This window comes from Mustela lutreola, chromosome 9, assembly GCF_030435805.1.
Source record: "Mustela lutreola isolate mMusLut2 chromosome 9, mMusLut2.pri, whole genome shotgun sequence".
Lineage (NCBI taxonomy): Eukaryota > Metazoa > Chordata > Mammalia > Carnivora > Mustelidae > Mustela > Mustela lutreola.
Genome location: NC_081298.1, coordinates 42687375 through 42702926, shown reverse-complemented (window position 1 = coordinate 42702926; position 15552 = coordinate 42687375). Strand labels below are relative to the sequence as shown.

Genomic DNA, 15552 nt, shown 5'->3' with positions numbered 1-15552 from the left:
GCCAGTCTAAAAAATGTGGAGAGTAAATAAAATGTTTCAGAATCCATCCTTTCAGGAACATTTTCAGTGTGCTTTCTCCTTCCATACTAGTTAAAATGCACTGAATGCTTGTCTTATGCCAGGCATTGTTGTAAAGAGTTGACATGTATTTAATTTTCTCTTTATAATAACCTTATGGTATTATTGTATTATCACAGGTGAGGCAACTGCCACAGGTTTAAGTAAAATAGCTAAGGCACAATTTGACTTGGGCAAACTGCACTCCCCCCTTTGCTACCATGCGACAAAACTTTTATTAACATTTTGAAGAGCTGTTGAGAAAACCAGTGACTCAACTATTATTGAAATTGATTAATTTCTAAACTTAAATTGGGGCAAAATAGCTGTATAGTGCAAAGCAGTGCCATCGTTGGGCACTATGAATTCAAGACTGAAGATGATAGAGCTTTTGGGTTATAGCACATCTCTAGCATAGAGACATGCTATGCTTATGGTCCTTCCCCGTGTGGATTTCTCTTAGTACCTTGGTGGCTTGATTAGCATACCTCACTCAGGAGGCAGTGTGACAACTATATGATTATATCTGCCTGACTTGACCTGAGAGGTAGTTTTGTGAAAAGAATTCCTTAAAGAACATGTTGAATCTTTAGGGGTGACTTTTTTTTTTTTTTTAAGATTTTATTTATTTGACAGATCGCAAGTAGGCAGAGAGGCGGGTGGGGGTGGGCAGGGGGGGGATGTAGGCTTCCCGCTGAGCAGAGAGATGGGGTGGATCCCAGGACCCTAGGATCATGACCTGAGCTGAAGACACAGTCTTTAACCCACTGAACCCCCCCAGGCGCCCCTTCAGGGGTGACTTTTATTATAGTAAGGAGATCACATGTTGCTGCTTTTGTTCTTAGTGTTTCTGCTTTTGTTCTTGACTGGGTCTCACTGAGATGTTTTGTCATGCAGAATTTTCCCATAGCACCAGCCCAGGAAACCCGAAACACTCTATCAAAAAGTGGTGGTTACAGTTAATTTCTTACTGTTTTTCACAGACCACGCTGTCCACGTTTCAGAATCCGGAGTTCTCTGTTACAAGGCAACATGAAGACTTTGTGTGGTTACATGACACTCTTATTGAAACTGCAGACTATGCTGGGCTTATCGTAAGTGCATTTTGGAAAAGCAGATAATTTCTGAAGCCAGTTTCTTCTACCTTCTCGTATTTGTTTAAAGAGACTTTTACCCATTTTTTTATAATGGGTTGTGAAAACTGTCTGATTTCATCTATCAAGTAGAGCATGTGCTATTGGTAATGGCTAAACTACAGAAGAGTTGTGTTATAGCTATGAGGTGAAGCATACAGTCTTAATGATGAGGGAGCAGGAGGCTGGCTGAGGACAAAGCAAAAGCTGGCGCCTTGCACCCCCTCTTCATCCGGAGAGGAGATATGTGTAGCATTCCTCAGGCACCCATGACTGCCATAAAACGATAAATAGTTAACTTGCAGGGATCGCAGTCCTGCAGAACAGGAATCTCCCTTGCTCTGCAGATGTCCTAGAGACCTAAACAGGGAGGTTACCTTATCAATAGCACAAATTTCCAGAGGCAAATAACTCTCAGTTCCTGAAGCCCTAATGTCTCCCTCTCACCATAAACTGGAGGAGGCTGAGGTAGAAGGGAATGTAAATGATAGCAGGATCATAATACCCCACCAAGAATCTCCCAATTATCTTGATGTTAATGCCTGACCTAAATACAACATTGATCAAGCCACAAGGGCAATGCCTCCCCCCCCCCCCCCCCGGCACCTTGTAGGCCCTCCTTAATATGTGAAAACTCTGTTGAAACCTCCCTTCCCTTCCCCTCACCTTCCCCCAACCGCAAGGTATATAACATGCCGACCCTCACAACCCGGGGCAGCAGCTCTTCCTGCCCACGGGTCCTGTCCCCGTGCTTTAATAAACCACCATTTTGCACCAAAGATGTCTCAAGAATTCTATCTCGGTCATCGGCTCCGGACCCCAGCCCACCGAACCTCACCTAGGTTCTAGAACTTCATCATTAAGACCTGTATAATAGGCTAATTAGTTCATGGCTTGAATCTTCTCTACCTTTTGGGTTTGGTATTTTCTCTAGTACTTTTGGGCATCAAGTAGAATTGATTTCTAGGTAAACCTCAGTAGTGATGTGATGATGGTGTATAGTAGATTTCTCAAAAGTGTTGTGGTCCACTCAAGAAGTAGGAGAAGCAGTTGTCTTTGTGCTAATAAAAGTAGTATTGAAGCTTGTGCCTGAGAATATTCTGTTCACCTAAAATTGGAATCTTTTTATTATCCACTGGAATTAAAAAATTGCCTTTAATGTTAGAGCCTAATTTTATTTTTAAAGATTTTTTTTTTAAAGATTTTATTTATTTATTTGACAGAGATCCCAAGTAGGTGGAGAGGCAGGTGGTTGGGGTGGGGGGAGTATGCAGGCTCCCGGATGTGGGGCTCAATCCCAGGACCCTGGGATCATGAACAGAACCAAAGGCAGAGGCTTTAACCCACTGAGCCACCCAGGCGCCCCTAGAGTCTAATCTTGATGGTGCTTCATTGACTTCATTTTAGCACTGGTTGTAATATATACACTTTAAACGGACATTGAAGCAGGCTAAACACTATTATCCCCTATAAATCATCCGTACTGGGTAACCTGAAAAAATGACAGTCTGAGTGTCCAGTTGTGGGGAGGAGACTTCTTTTATATGGCCAAGAGGAATAATAAGGTTAAGAGAAGAACAGGCTGACCTGTTAGCCCCACTGGGCTGGCTGCCTCCTTGTGCGTAGGCACTGAGTAGAATATCACTGCCACTGCTGGGATAAGACTGCTCTTGAGTTAACCTGCTTTTCCTACAGATTCCACCTGCTCCTACGAAGCCTGACTTTGATGGCCCTCGAGAAAAAATGCAGAAATTGGGAGAGGGTGAAGGGTCTATGACCAAAGAAGAATTTGCTAAGATGAAGCAAGAGCTGGAAGCGTAAGTGGGGTTTTTTGATAGGACTCTGTTCTTTTATTTTGTATTTTATTTATTTATTTGACAGAGATCACAAGTAGGCAGAGGGGGGGAAGCAGTCTCCGTGCTGAGCAGAGAACCTGATGTGGGGCTTGATCCCAGGACCCTGGGATCATGACCTGAGCTGAAGGCAGAGGCTTAACCCACTGAGCCACCCAGGCACCCCCAGGACTCTGTTCTTTTGAAAAGGACCAAAGTGATGATGTATATAGAAATCAGAAGAAGCTGGCAGTTCTCTTTAAGTATGGAGTTAATTAATTCTCTAATGCGTGGTCTTGTAGAACTGCATTTTGCAGTTGATTCCCTATGGACACTGGATAGTGATTGTTTTCCCCCAGGTGGACTGCTTGTTTTGGAATGCTGGTCTGGCAAGGTGAAGAAGAAAGCCTTTGTCTGTATAGATAAAGAACTCCTCAGGCTGCTGATAATGAACTAAGTTTCATTTCCTGAAGTTCGGTGACTAGGGTATAGCTGAAACTAGATTGCAATGATGTGGTTACGAGAAGCACTCTGAATAACAATCACATGGATGGTTTGAAAGAAGTCCTAGTTCACAGAAAGCATCTTTTAACTTGCTTATAAGTATTTCAAACAAAAATGTATCACAGTTGGGGATTTATATTAAAGTTAATCATGAAATTATCCTTGCACTTCTTTCTCTTGACCCTCTCTCCCCGCTCACACTATCAGTGTGGCTCCCATTTCAGCAGTTGTCCTCCATGCTCTGCCCAGTGTCCATATTCTCTGGGGCTGGTGATCACATGGCTCCAGGTACTAAGTCCTTCCACACATGCTGGAGTACCTGTCATGGCCTGTTCTGAGGATAAGGTACTGAGCACAATAGACTAAAGTCCTACCACTAAGAAGTTTAGAGTGATCTGTAATGCCTAGGTTGAGATAACTTTATAACGTGTGATAATTCCAAGCCTTATTAGACTTGAGTGCTCTCTATGTGGCTGCAGGACTAAGGCATTTTGATTGTTTGACCAAAGCTAGTGTTCGGTGGCTGCTAAATACTAGCAGTCATTGCATGTAGATTGGGGCTTTGTAGGCTTGCTCTCTCAGCTCCTGTTGTAGTATTACTTTCTCCTTCCTTTTTTATTTCCCCACAGGTTCCCAAAGGGCAAATGCCTAATTATTAACTACATAAAAGGTTGTACCAGAATGTTTTGGTCTAGTTTGAGTGTTTTCCTTAAGTGGTATGAGCAGAACAGTGGTGATAACTGGGACCAATACTGGTTATTTAGTCAAGTGGTCCCAGCCTAATGCCTTGTGTGTTTCTCTTCCAGTGAGTATCTCGCGGTCTTTAAGAAGACTGTATCCTCTCATGAGGTTTTTCTACAGCGGCTTTCTTCTCACCCTGTTCTCAGTAAGGATCGCAACTTCCATGTGTTCCTGGAATATGATCAGGATGTAAGGCATTTTTGTTCCATTTCCATGATCCAGTGAAAATGCACATGACAATTTTTTTTTTCTATTCTCTCTTCTCTCCCCTACCCCCTTAGGAAAGGAAGAAGAGGGAGAGTGAGAGAATCCAGAATAGGCTTTATACCCAGCACAGAACCCCGATGTGGAGCTTGTTCCGTAGCCCTGAGATCATGACCTGAGCTGAAATCAAGAGCTGGATGTGGATGCTTAAGTGACTGAGCCACCCAGCACCCCCAATTGATTTTTTTTTTTAAATGTTTGAGGGGCACCATGCTGCCTATCAGAAGAGCATGCACCTCTTGATCCTTGGGGTGATGAGTTTGAGCCCCACAGTGGGTATAGAGATTGCTTTAAAAAAATAAAAATTAATAGAAATATACTTGATGTCCTGATAAATTTTCTGGAAAATTGACTTTTAAAGTACTGAGTTTTTTGTTGTTGTTGTTTTGTTTTGTTTTTTAATAAAGTACTGAGTTTTTTAATGGCACAGTGAAATCCTTTTTTAGATACTCTCTCCACCTCCCCATTTCAAGATACTTTTATAAAATGGTGCTTGAAGATTACTTTTACCCCTTTTTAATGAAGGACTGGTTTTTGCCCTCTGTTAATTTTGGGATTGTTATTTGTTTTGAAAGGTTTTATTTGAGAGAGAATTAGCGGCTGGGGGGCAGAGACTGCTCCCACAGACTTCCCACAGACTGCTCACTGTGCAGGGAGCCTGATGTGGGAAGTCAGACACCCAACTTACTGAGCCACACAGGCTCCCCAATTTGGGGATTGAGAGGAATTTTCAGTTCACGTTTGCTTTTGGTTACCTGTTTGTTGGAAGGAATTATATGTTTTGCACCCCTCCCCCCTTTTTGAAAGATTTTTATTTGAGAGTGGGTGTGTGTACACACAAGCTGGGGGAGAAGGAGGGGGAGAAGCAGACTCCCTGCTGAGCTGGGAGTTGGACCTGGGGCTCCATCCCAGGACCTGGAGATGATGACCTGAGCTGAAGGCAGACACTTCACCATCTCTGCCATCCAGGAGCTCCCGTTGACCTTTTTTGTTTTCTCCCTCCTTTAATTTTTTTTTTTTAATTACTTCTTGATATGTGTGAGGTAGGCCCTTACTTAAAATTTCTTCAGCATCTTCAAACCAGTAAAGTTCAGTCAGCAGCATAGGACATTACAATAATTCAAGGAAAGATTTCTAAAGGCCACTATCTCATGCCTGGCTGGGTTCGTTGGAAGAGCATGCAACTCTTGATCTTGGGTGCATGAGTTCAGACCCCATGTTGGGTGTAAAACCTTCTTAATAAATAAATAAATACAACATAAAATAAAAGCCATTGAGACTTAGTGCCATGTATTTTTCCAGAATATCTTGGGTTATACATTTTTTAGAACTATGACCAGTGTTTAAATTTTGCTATTTATTCCTATTTAGACCTGGTGGCTAAGATGGAATGAAAGATATTGTATGTGTGTTCCTGTACTAGGACACAGTATCACTTGGAAGATATTTAAAGCCAAAAGCACTTAGAAAAACATGTATACCATAAACTATTACATAATTTTCTTCTTTTTCTTTTTTTTTTTTCTTTCTTTTTTTTTCCCCCCCAGCTAAGTGTTCGGCGGAAAAATACCAAAGAGGTGTTTGGTGGCTTTTTCAAAAGTGTGGTGAAAAGTGCTGATGAGGTCCTTTTTTCTGGAGTTAAGGTAAGGGCTTTTTTAGCTGTTGCAGAAAACTCTTGTGAATAGCTGACTTTTTATTTCTTCACAAGAGATATTTGTGAAACAAATGTATTAACTTCACAGAAATGTAAGTAATTTAAAAATCTTGGGTAAAGATTTTATTTATTTGACAGACAGAGATCACAAGTAGGCAGAGAGGCAGTCAGAGAGAGACAGAGAAACAGGCTCCCTGCTGAGCAGGGAGCCCGATGTGGGACTTGATCCCAGGACCCTGGGACCATGACCTGAGCCGAAGGCAGAGGCTTAACCCACTGAGCCACCCAGGAACCCCAGTTACTATTTTTTAAAAAGAAAATAAGCAACAAGATTATAGTATTTCATGACATGCTGCAGAACTACACTGTCCACTTCGGTAGTCCCAGCCTCACCAAATTTTTAATTTTGTGTGATGTGAAGAAAAGACTGTAAAAGACTGTAAATTTTTTTTTTTTTTTTAAAGATTTTATTTATTTATTTGAGGGAGAATGAGTGAGAAAGAGCATGAGAGAGAAGGTCAGAGGGAGAAGCAGACTCCCCAAGGAGCTGGGAGCCCGATGCGGGACTCGATCCTGGAAGTCTGGGATCATGACCTGAGCCACCCAGGCGCCCAAGACTGTAAAATATTAAAAGTAGTTTCACCTGTTTTTTTGTTTTATTTTATAATGTGGCTACTAGAAAATTTTTAAATAGTGTATGTCATTCACATATTTCTGTTGGACAAAAGTGTCTTAAAAGACTAAATTGATATTTAGCTCTTCTCAGCCCCTTCTACTTTTTAACTGAGTTACCAGCTTGTGTCTAACATTGCCACCTGTTGAGGGCATGAGCAACAAGCCCAGGGTATAGGTGCTGAGTAGAGGGCATTGTCAGGAATTTGGAAGCTCTAGGAAATTCTCCTTGGTGCATTTTAAGGTGAATGGGGCTGTCCTGTCCTCATATAACATGGAATGTTTGGCATCCCTGATAGGTGCCCACCAAATATACACCCCCTCGCTCCCCCCGCCCATACAAATATGTAGGTATCTACTGCTAGGTTGCAACCTGCCAGGCAGAACCACTTCTCTTGCAGGATTGTTGGATGTTAGAAAGGATACCACATTTTTCCTGGGTGTTGTTGAATGGCTATTGAAAATGGTTTTTTCTGTTGACATTTCCTGCTAGCACTTGAGTTTTGCTAATCTTGGGTATGAAATGCTGTCTTGTTAGTTTGGGTTTTTCTGGTCCATAGAGGTTAAAGTTCTTACGCTTGAGCTTATTTCCTTAATGTTTCTTATGAAAAATACATTCATATTATTCAGAGTTTTGCTTCTTAAATTTCTTTTTTCCCCTTTAGGAGGTAGATGACTTCTTTGAGCAAGAGAAGAATTTCCTCATTAACTATTATAATAGGATCAAGGATTCGTGTGCAAAAGCTGACAAAATGACCCGATCTCATAAAAGTAAATACCATTTACCCACTAGATGCTTAGCTTTGCTGATGTACTAGCTCTCTTCATATAAAAAGGGCTGTCCTTGTTTTTGCAGATGTTGCAGATGACTATATCCACACTGCAGCCTGCCTGCATAGCTTGGCTTTAGAAGAGCCCACGGTCATCAAAAAGTAAGTTTTGTTGGAAAAGCATTTTACCTACTCCCAGTTGACAACTCGTGAGTGGTATAATGAAGAATGACTGTATGGTTTCACTTCTGCTTTTGAGTACCAGCTCATCAAGATAGAGGATAGTGTGGTCTCTAGGACTCAAATCTTGACACACCCTGTGAACATAGACACATTTAAGATATTTGTAGGGTACTCAGCGGGCACTTCTATACCAAATGTGGTAGCTCTTGTCAAAGATTTTATTTTTTGTCAAACTGTCTCCTTTTTATATTGATTTAATTCTGGATTTGTGTCTGAATGAAGTTTGCCTTATATATTCTCTGGCAAATGGTGTTTCACCTGGACGGACTTAAGTCCAGGGCCCTTATAAGTCTTAAGAGATTGGTTTTGGTTAAGGTGGTCTTAAGGCGAGTACAGTGACCCCAGTCTGGTTTTGAGCTTTTTTATATGAATTTTTCAGTTTCTTCATCCTGGGCCTTTCTGGTGTGAGGCTGCATTCTACTTAACACCTAGGGCTTGCTTGGTATAGCAGGTGGTGGTATTTCTGATTTGAAGGTGGAAGTCAGGCTACTGCCACATGAAACCATGGGTTTTTAAAATTTTTATTTATTTATTTAAATAACGTATTTCTGTCTTTGGGATACCCATGGTGGCAGCTCATTAGAACCTGCCCTTGGTTAACTCAGCTTTGACATTGATTAAAGACTATCTTGGAATACAGTTTCTGCATGGCAGGGTGGCCTAGGGGCACTGAGAGGTTGATAGCCACAAGTGTGGCACTGTATATGTGTTTAGTTCTGTAACCCATCTTCTCTGCTAGATTGAGCCAGTTGGTGATGAAAGTACTGCTTTGATAAATTAATTCTAAAGCACCAGTGGCTCAGATTCCTGCATTTACTCATTCATGTCTTAACTGATAAGGTCCTATTTCATACATGATTTAAGACCGTAAGCCAAAATCATGTATATTTTTTCAGGTACCTATTGAAGGTTGCTGAGCTATTTGAAAAACTTAGGGTAAGGATTTCTATGTTGGTCTTCATAATACAGATTTAATCATCTGTAGATTTCTGCTTAGATGATGGTGACCTTTACTTTTTTTTATTAGAAAGTAGAAAGTCGAGTCTCCTCCGATGAAGACTTAAAGCTGACAGAGCTTCTCCGATACTACATGCTCAACATAGAGGCTGCTAAGGTAAGGCAACAGTTATAATACAAGACCACGTTGCATTACCCAGAAGAGGTTTCATGTTAGAGATGTATTTCGTTGTTGAAAATGAAAAGAGATGGGTATTTGTCAGGATTGTTTGTGTAAATAATAAATTCAGTAAACTGAGATAGTTTGGCCAGAAATCGAGCTGATTTGGGAATTGCAGTTCAGGAAACAGATGCTGTAGCAAGCTACAGGCAAGTGCATTAAGGGTTTGGGCTGGGCTTGTGTTTAGTAGGAGTGTGAAGAGAGGGACATCCAAACAGTAAGTTCATTTGGCTGGAGGATATTTCTGCCAAGAAGTGAGTTGATAACTCAGGAGACAAGTATCTTGTGGTCTTCTGTAAATTGGGCATTTGAAATCAGTCTCTTAGTTCTTAGGTTCCATTCTTTTGAGGGCACATGTGAGATTCTCCATTTCATAGCTTCTGGTTCCATTTTAGATTGAAATTTTTCTGCAGTATCATACCTTTTTGTGGCATTGTATCCTTAGTTTGTATCAGGAGCAGTTGGGGTGGTGCCAAGTGAACAGATAGAAATTTGGGGGATTATAGGCTATTGGATGTGGTAAAACTGAACACAAGTGTTTCTGAGGGAGAAAAGGTTTGGGGATTTTGTGAGTTTTTATTGAATTGCAGTTTTGAGTCTATAAACCAATAATTACTTACTAAAAACAAGACGAAGTGGTAAGCAAAATGACTTTTGGGAATGAAACATGCGTTCACTGGGCATAACACTGCCGTGAGTGTCATTAGGAAGTAGAAATTCATTATTTTACTCATAGTTTCATATATAGTTAATTTGTCTTTTGACATATTTCCTTAGTTTTATATTTTTATATACATTAGACTATATTTCTTATTTCCTTTTTTAATGGACTTGAAATGATGATAAACCCAGGTTTTTAAAACACATGTATGTTGAACCTCCCATACCTGTTCTGTTTTAAATAAGGAAGTAACTTGTACTTGGCTGGAGATTGCAAATAGTCTTTATTTCAGATGAGAGCCTCTGATGGACTTGAGGCAGGCCTTGTAGTGGGGTGAGGTTAGAACAACTTTCTTCTGCTGCCTCACTGTTTAGTCGTATCACTTGACACGCCCAACAGTGCTTTCTGTTCTGGTAGAAGGTGGTTAATTTTCTGAAACTGCTTTCCATGATTGAATCATGGAAATGATTTGATCCTTTAGTTTTCACTGTTGGGGTTTTTGTTTTGTTGGGGGGGGGTGTTTTTAATCCATACAAAGAATTTCAAAAAGCCCTCAACAGTGCTGCAAGGATTATTGCCCCCAGGCTAATCTTGAAATTAAAAACAAAACACACAATAGAAGGGAGAGGTAGAAGTGGACTAGATTGTTGTCTTTTGACATTTTAGGCCTTGCATTGCCTCTGCCCCCCCCCCCCCACTTTTTTTTTATTTTTTAATTTTAGAGTAGTTTAGATACTTAGTTTTCCCATTTTGGTCTCTAGCAATCTTTCAGGATAAGTTTAACTACCATGTCCTGTCTGTTAATTTTTTTCTCAGGATCTCTTATACAGACGCACCAAAGCCCTCACTGACTATGAGAACTCAAACAAAGCCTTGGATAAGGCCCGGTTGAAAAGCAAAGATGTCAAATTGGCTGAGGCGCACCAGCAGGAATGCTGCCAGAAATTTGAACAGCTTTCTGAATCTGCAAAAGAAGGTTGAACATGCCTACTTTTTACTTCTTGCTTTTTATTTGGAAGTAATTTCAAACTTGTAGAGAAAAGTTGCACAGATAATGCAGAGAACACCTCTGCATTCTTTTCCAGGAGTCCCCTAGTTGTCCAGTTTGCCTCTTCTGCTTCCTTACTTGCACATGCACATGGGGTGGGTTTTTTTGTTTTTTGTTTTTGTTTTCCCTTTTCAGTCATTTGAGATTAAGTTCTGTCTGTTGTCCTTTCATCCCTAAAAAAAAACCTTTTTGTTGTGTATTTCTCTTATATCGCTACAGTATACTTACTGACTTTTGTTAACTTAGATAAAATACACTCCAGCCTGTTGTCTATAGTCTCAGTTTGTTGTTTGTCCCAACAACATATTCCTGTCTAGGGTTGCCATTAGGCTACCATAGCTCTTATGTCTCCTGTAATTTGGAAGGGATCCCTGCCCCCGCCTTTTTTTTTAAAAGGACATTTGCCTTTTTGGGGACCACAGGCTCTGTAAATAGTGAATAGTGTTCCTCATTTTCGGAATATCTGTTCTGTCATGAATAGGTTCTGTTTGTGCATTTCCAGCAGAATACTGAGTTCTGTGTCTTTCAGGTGTCGCATCTGAGGGCACTTTATGTTCCATTTTCTGCTCATTTGTGGTGTTGATTTTGATTATCCAATCAAGGTGTTACCCAGTTTCTTCACTGTATAGTTAATTTTTTTCCCTGTGCTGCTAATCAGCAGTGTGTGGGGAGACAATTTAAGACCTTGCAGATAGCCTGCTCTTCATCATACTTTCTCCCTAAATTTAGTCTGTGTTGATTCTTGTCTGAGCCAGCCTTTACTGTGATGGTTGCAGAAAAGTGATTCCTTTCCCCCAGTTCTAGCATTCTCTTCCTACACCCTTGGCATCATTACCCTTTAAACACAAGCCTTCCCTTTTCCGCAATTCCTTCCTTGTCATTATTAGAGTCATTTTTTTTTTTTTTAAGTTGTTATTTATTTGACAGAGCACATGAGTGAGCACAAGCAGGGAGAGCAGCTGAGGGAGAGGGAGAAGCAGGCTTCCCACAGAGTAGTAGGAAGCCTGATGAGGACCATGGGATCATGACCTGAGCCGAAAGCAGATGCTTAACTGACTGAGCCACTCAGGCACCCAAGAATGTTATTTTCCTGATGTGAATGTAATTGTAGTGATACTCTGTACCTGATTCATCCCAAACTTGGGTTTCTTTGAAAAATCCCTGTCTCATTTTAGGACTTTGTTTTCTGAGAACATTTCTACCCCCCCCAGGACATTATCTGATAATGTCCTGATAACCAGCAGTGAGCAGTAGAGTTCCATTGTCTTGGCTCATTGTTTTCAGTACTGTAATTTCTTAACTGTAAGAGTCAGAGCTGCTCTGTACAAAAATCTTGAAAAGGGCATACAGATATGTGCACATGGCTTTTGGATTATTTTTCAAAGGAACCTCCTTACTAGCATAGTAAAATAAATCTTGCCCTTTGTTTAATTAGCTAATTTAAAAAACTACTGGGTTGAAATCTTACGATATTACATAGGCCAGAGTTTACTAGCTCTGACAGCTTCAGAATAGATTAAAGAAAAACCACAAGTCTTTATAGCGGTGCCAGTTTAGGCCTGTCCTTGCCTAAGGTTTGTTCCTGTATTAAATTTTATCCTCTTTATTCAAAATGTAAGTCTGGTTATACTGTATTTAAAAGTACAGTATTATGTAGAATACTGCAGTGAATGGGTCTTGTCTGCCTCTGGTCCAGGTTCTTCCTGAAATTCATGACTGAACTGATAGTCAGTTGAACGAGCATAGTACAAATGAAGGTGGTGTGAACAGGCATCAACGGGAGATGAGACAGGTTAGCGTTGAGTCCTGGTCCTGGGTGCAGGCCTAGAGGAAAGGTGAGTTTATCTTGGCCTCTGCGAAGACCTATTTAGTATATCCAAGGTAATTAACCCATCATGATAATATGTTTTGCAAGTTTTTACTTTTAAATGTTGGCTGCTTGATCTTTGTTTTGGCCAGTGCTACATTAGACCTGGTACAGGTGGGTAAGTTTGCTCCTGAGGACTGGACCCCCAGCTGAAGCTGGAGAGGATTTTGACCAAAGGAGTGATGGGCAGAACTGGGTTTATGGAAGGAATCCAGGGGAGAAAGTACTTATTGACTTACCCTAATTTCTAATGGGGCATTAATCCCGAATAGTGTTTGGTGATAGGAAACAACAGATGTAAAGGGCACATTGTATAGCTCTGTCTACAGAGAAGCTGTCTGAGCGTAAGCAGTAGTTTCAAAGTTTAAAAATAATTTAAAGAAATGGGTGTAGGTGCAGGTTATGTATGTGTGGCTCACCACCTCCCCAGCCTTCTTTCCATAAGTACTGGTAGCTAGAGGTTTAGGGCAAGACTGCTCATTTCGTAGATTCTCCCAAGTAGTCCGTGGCATTCTCTAAATTTTGATGTTCAGTAATTGGGTGCAGTGCTCATTTTAAAGGCAGTGACAGGGGCTCCTGGCTGGCTCAGTAGGTAAGAGCATGCGACTCGATCTCAGGGTTATAAGTTCGAGCCCCACGTTGGGTGTAGATATAACTTTAAAATCTTAGGGGCGCTTGGGTGGCTCAGTGGGTTAAAGCCTCTGCCTTCGGCTCGGGTCACAATCCCAGAGTCCTGGGATCAAGCCTCACATTGGGCTCTCTGCTCATCAGGGAGCCTGCTTCCTCCTCTCTCTCTGCCTGCTTCTCTGTGATCTGCCTGTCAAATAATAAATAAAAATTTAAAAAATAAATAAATAAAATAAAATCTTAAACAAAGGCAGGCGCCTGGGTAGCTCAGTTGGTAAAGCATCTGCCTTCAGCTCAGGTCATGATCCCAGGGTCCTGGGATCCAGCGGTGAGTTGGGTTCCCTGCTCAGCAGAGGAGTCTGTTTCTCCCTCTCACTCCCTCTCTGCTCATGTTCTCTCTCTCACTCAAATAAATAAAATCTTTGAATACATAAAGACAAAGGCAGGCACATCACTATATTGTCCATAAAATGTCAGGTACGTGTCCCAGTTTGCAGAGATAATAAAAAATAGGAGAAAATGTTGGAGATTATATGTAAGAATGATGTTTGGAAATTAAAGATTAAAATTGTTCAGCTTTTGTTGGTAACTTTTCTTTTCTAGAACTAGTCAATTTCAAACGAAAGAGAGTGGCAGCATTTAGAAAGAATTTAATTGAAATGTCTGAACTGGAAATAAAGCATGCCAGGGTAAGTGTTTTTCCTTTAAATTAAGCCAGCTTTTTAGGCCAGACCCCGCCCCAGTTATTTTCCCAGCTCACCATCCCAGTATCATTGACAGATGAGGTTTGCTTTCTGGTATTAATCTCTTGTGATATAGGCAGGAGTTACTTGTTGGATTATTTTTTCTTCTGCAAACCAAAATTCTGTAAAATATGATGAAATAGTGTTTTTGAGAAGAGCATATTAGTGTCTTAGGATATTTAATTTTTTTTTGTTTAGAAAGGAAGAACTTCCTTGTATATTTAAGGTTTGTAGCTTAATTTGGTACAGAACAGGTGGAGAAAAATGGTTCTCAGTGTTGGGTATGCTTTAGAATCTCCTTAAGGAGCCTTTAAAGTGTTGCCCGGAGCAGTTGGCTGTTTCTGGGCATGGCTTTTCACGCAGCTCCTGGGTGCAGCTGCATGTGAGTCCGGCAGTGCTGTCTGGCCCAGGGCTACAGGATCAGCAGGGAGCCACAGTAGGAGGGAACTGCCGCTGGCCAGTCAGCATTGGTTAAGCAGGAAGACTTTGAACATACGTGTGTATTTTGAGTTTCTTTATTTTGACCACACTGTTTATTTACTTTTTGATTAAGTTCAAGTCTTGTGTATGACCTTTTAAATTGGGGTTTTAGAGTGTCCTGTATATGTAAATCATACCCATGGTGTTCAGGGTGTTCGGAGTTTTCTCAATTCCTTTTAAGTGAGAACTTTGTAAAGGAATTTGTGCTAGACCTTTATGAGTATTCATAATTTATAATCTCACTCATAATTAATTTTTACACCTTTTTATCTGGTCTTTCCAAGGCCTTCAGTTTCAAGAATAACTCTTCTGTAGTTTTTAGTTTAGTTCACAGCGAAATTGGCAGGATTGAATTGAGAGCAGACCTGGAGTGGCAGCTGTGAGCCTCTCCAGGTGGCGGCCCCAGACTCTCAGAGGGTGACGAACTCACCAACATGAAATTGGGGTGCACGTTGTAGCATGAGGTGCAGTTGTGATTTAATGAAGAAAAAGATAACCCAGTTTGGTTGGCTTTAAATCTCTTATGAAAAGCTTTAAGTTGGTGGGTTTGAGTCAAATTCTTACAGATACGTAGGAGGTCTGGACTCTAGAGAGATGCATTGGTCTACCTTGATTTTTGTCTTCCAGAACAATGTCTCCCTCCTGCAGAGCTGCATTGACTTGTTCAAGAACAACTGATCTGCCTTTTCTCTGAATGAAGGAGGCGAATGTGAAAGAAAGCCAGCATCACTTGCACTTAAATCATTACCACAGAAGATTTAGTACCTTTGACTTCAGTTTAAAATTATGTGAATAAATATTTTGATTTCTAAAAATCTTAACACTTAACCATGTTGGTTTAAAAATATTTCTATTGCATGCTACTTGGACATAACTAATCTTTTCCTTATGTATTTAATACCTCAGAATGGTCAGAATCTACATACTGGGTCTTCCTGTAATTTGCCTTTAGTTATTAAAGAGTGCAGGAAACGTGCCTTCTGGAACCAAGTATAAGCAATGGCCTGGTGCATGTTTTCTCATGGTTTCATGTGCCCATATCCCTACAAACCAGTTAATTTAGAGTAGGTGCCACTGAT

General features: G+C 40.8%; 1 protein-coding gene across 3 annotated transcripts in view; it reads left to right on the top strand.

Annotated features, from left to right (window-relative positions):
* SNX5 (sorting nexin 5) overlaps positions 1-15294 on the top strand; it is a 28730-nt gene extending 13436 nt beyond the window's left edge. For all 3 annotated transcript variants that reach the window (XM_059134110.1, XM_059134111.1, XM_059134112.1), the window contains 11 exons: positions 1041-1151; positions 2886-3007; positions 4333-4456; positions 6079-6174; positions 7523-7628; positions 7714-7789; positions 8767-8806; positions 8898-8984; positions 10525-10684; positions 13854-13939; positions 15101-15294. In XM_059134110.1, the coding sequence (XP_058990093.1) occupies positions 1041-1151; positions 2886-3007; positions 4333-4456; positions 6079-6174; positions 7523-7628; positions 7714-7789; positions 8767-8806; positions 8898-8984; positions 10525-10684; positions 13854-13939; positions 15101-15151 (1059 nt within the window). In that variant the 3' untranslated portion in view covers positions 15152-15294. The remainder of the gene's footprint in view (positions 1-1040; positions 1152-2885; positions 3008-4332; positions 4457-6078; positions 6175-7522; positions 7629-7713; positions 7790-8766; positions 8807-8897; positions 8985-10524; positions 10685-13853; positions 13940-15100) is intronic.
* Positions 15295-15552: the final 258 nt, after the last annotated feature.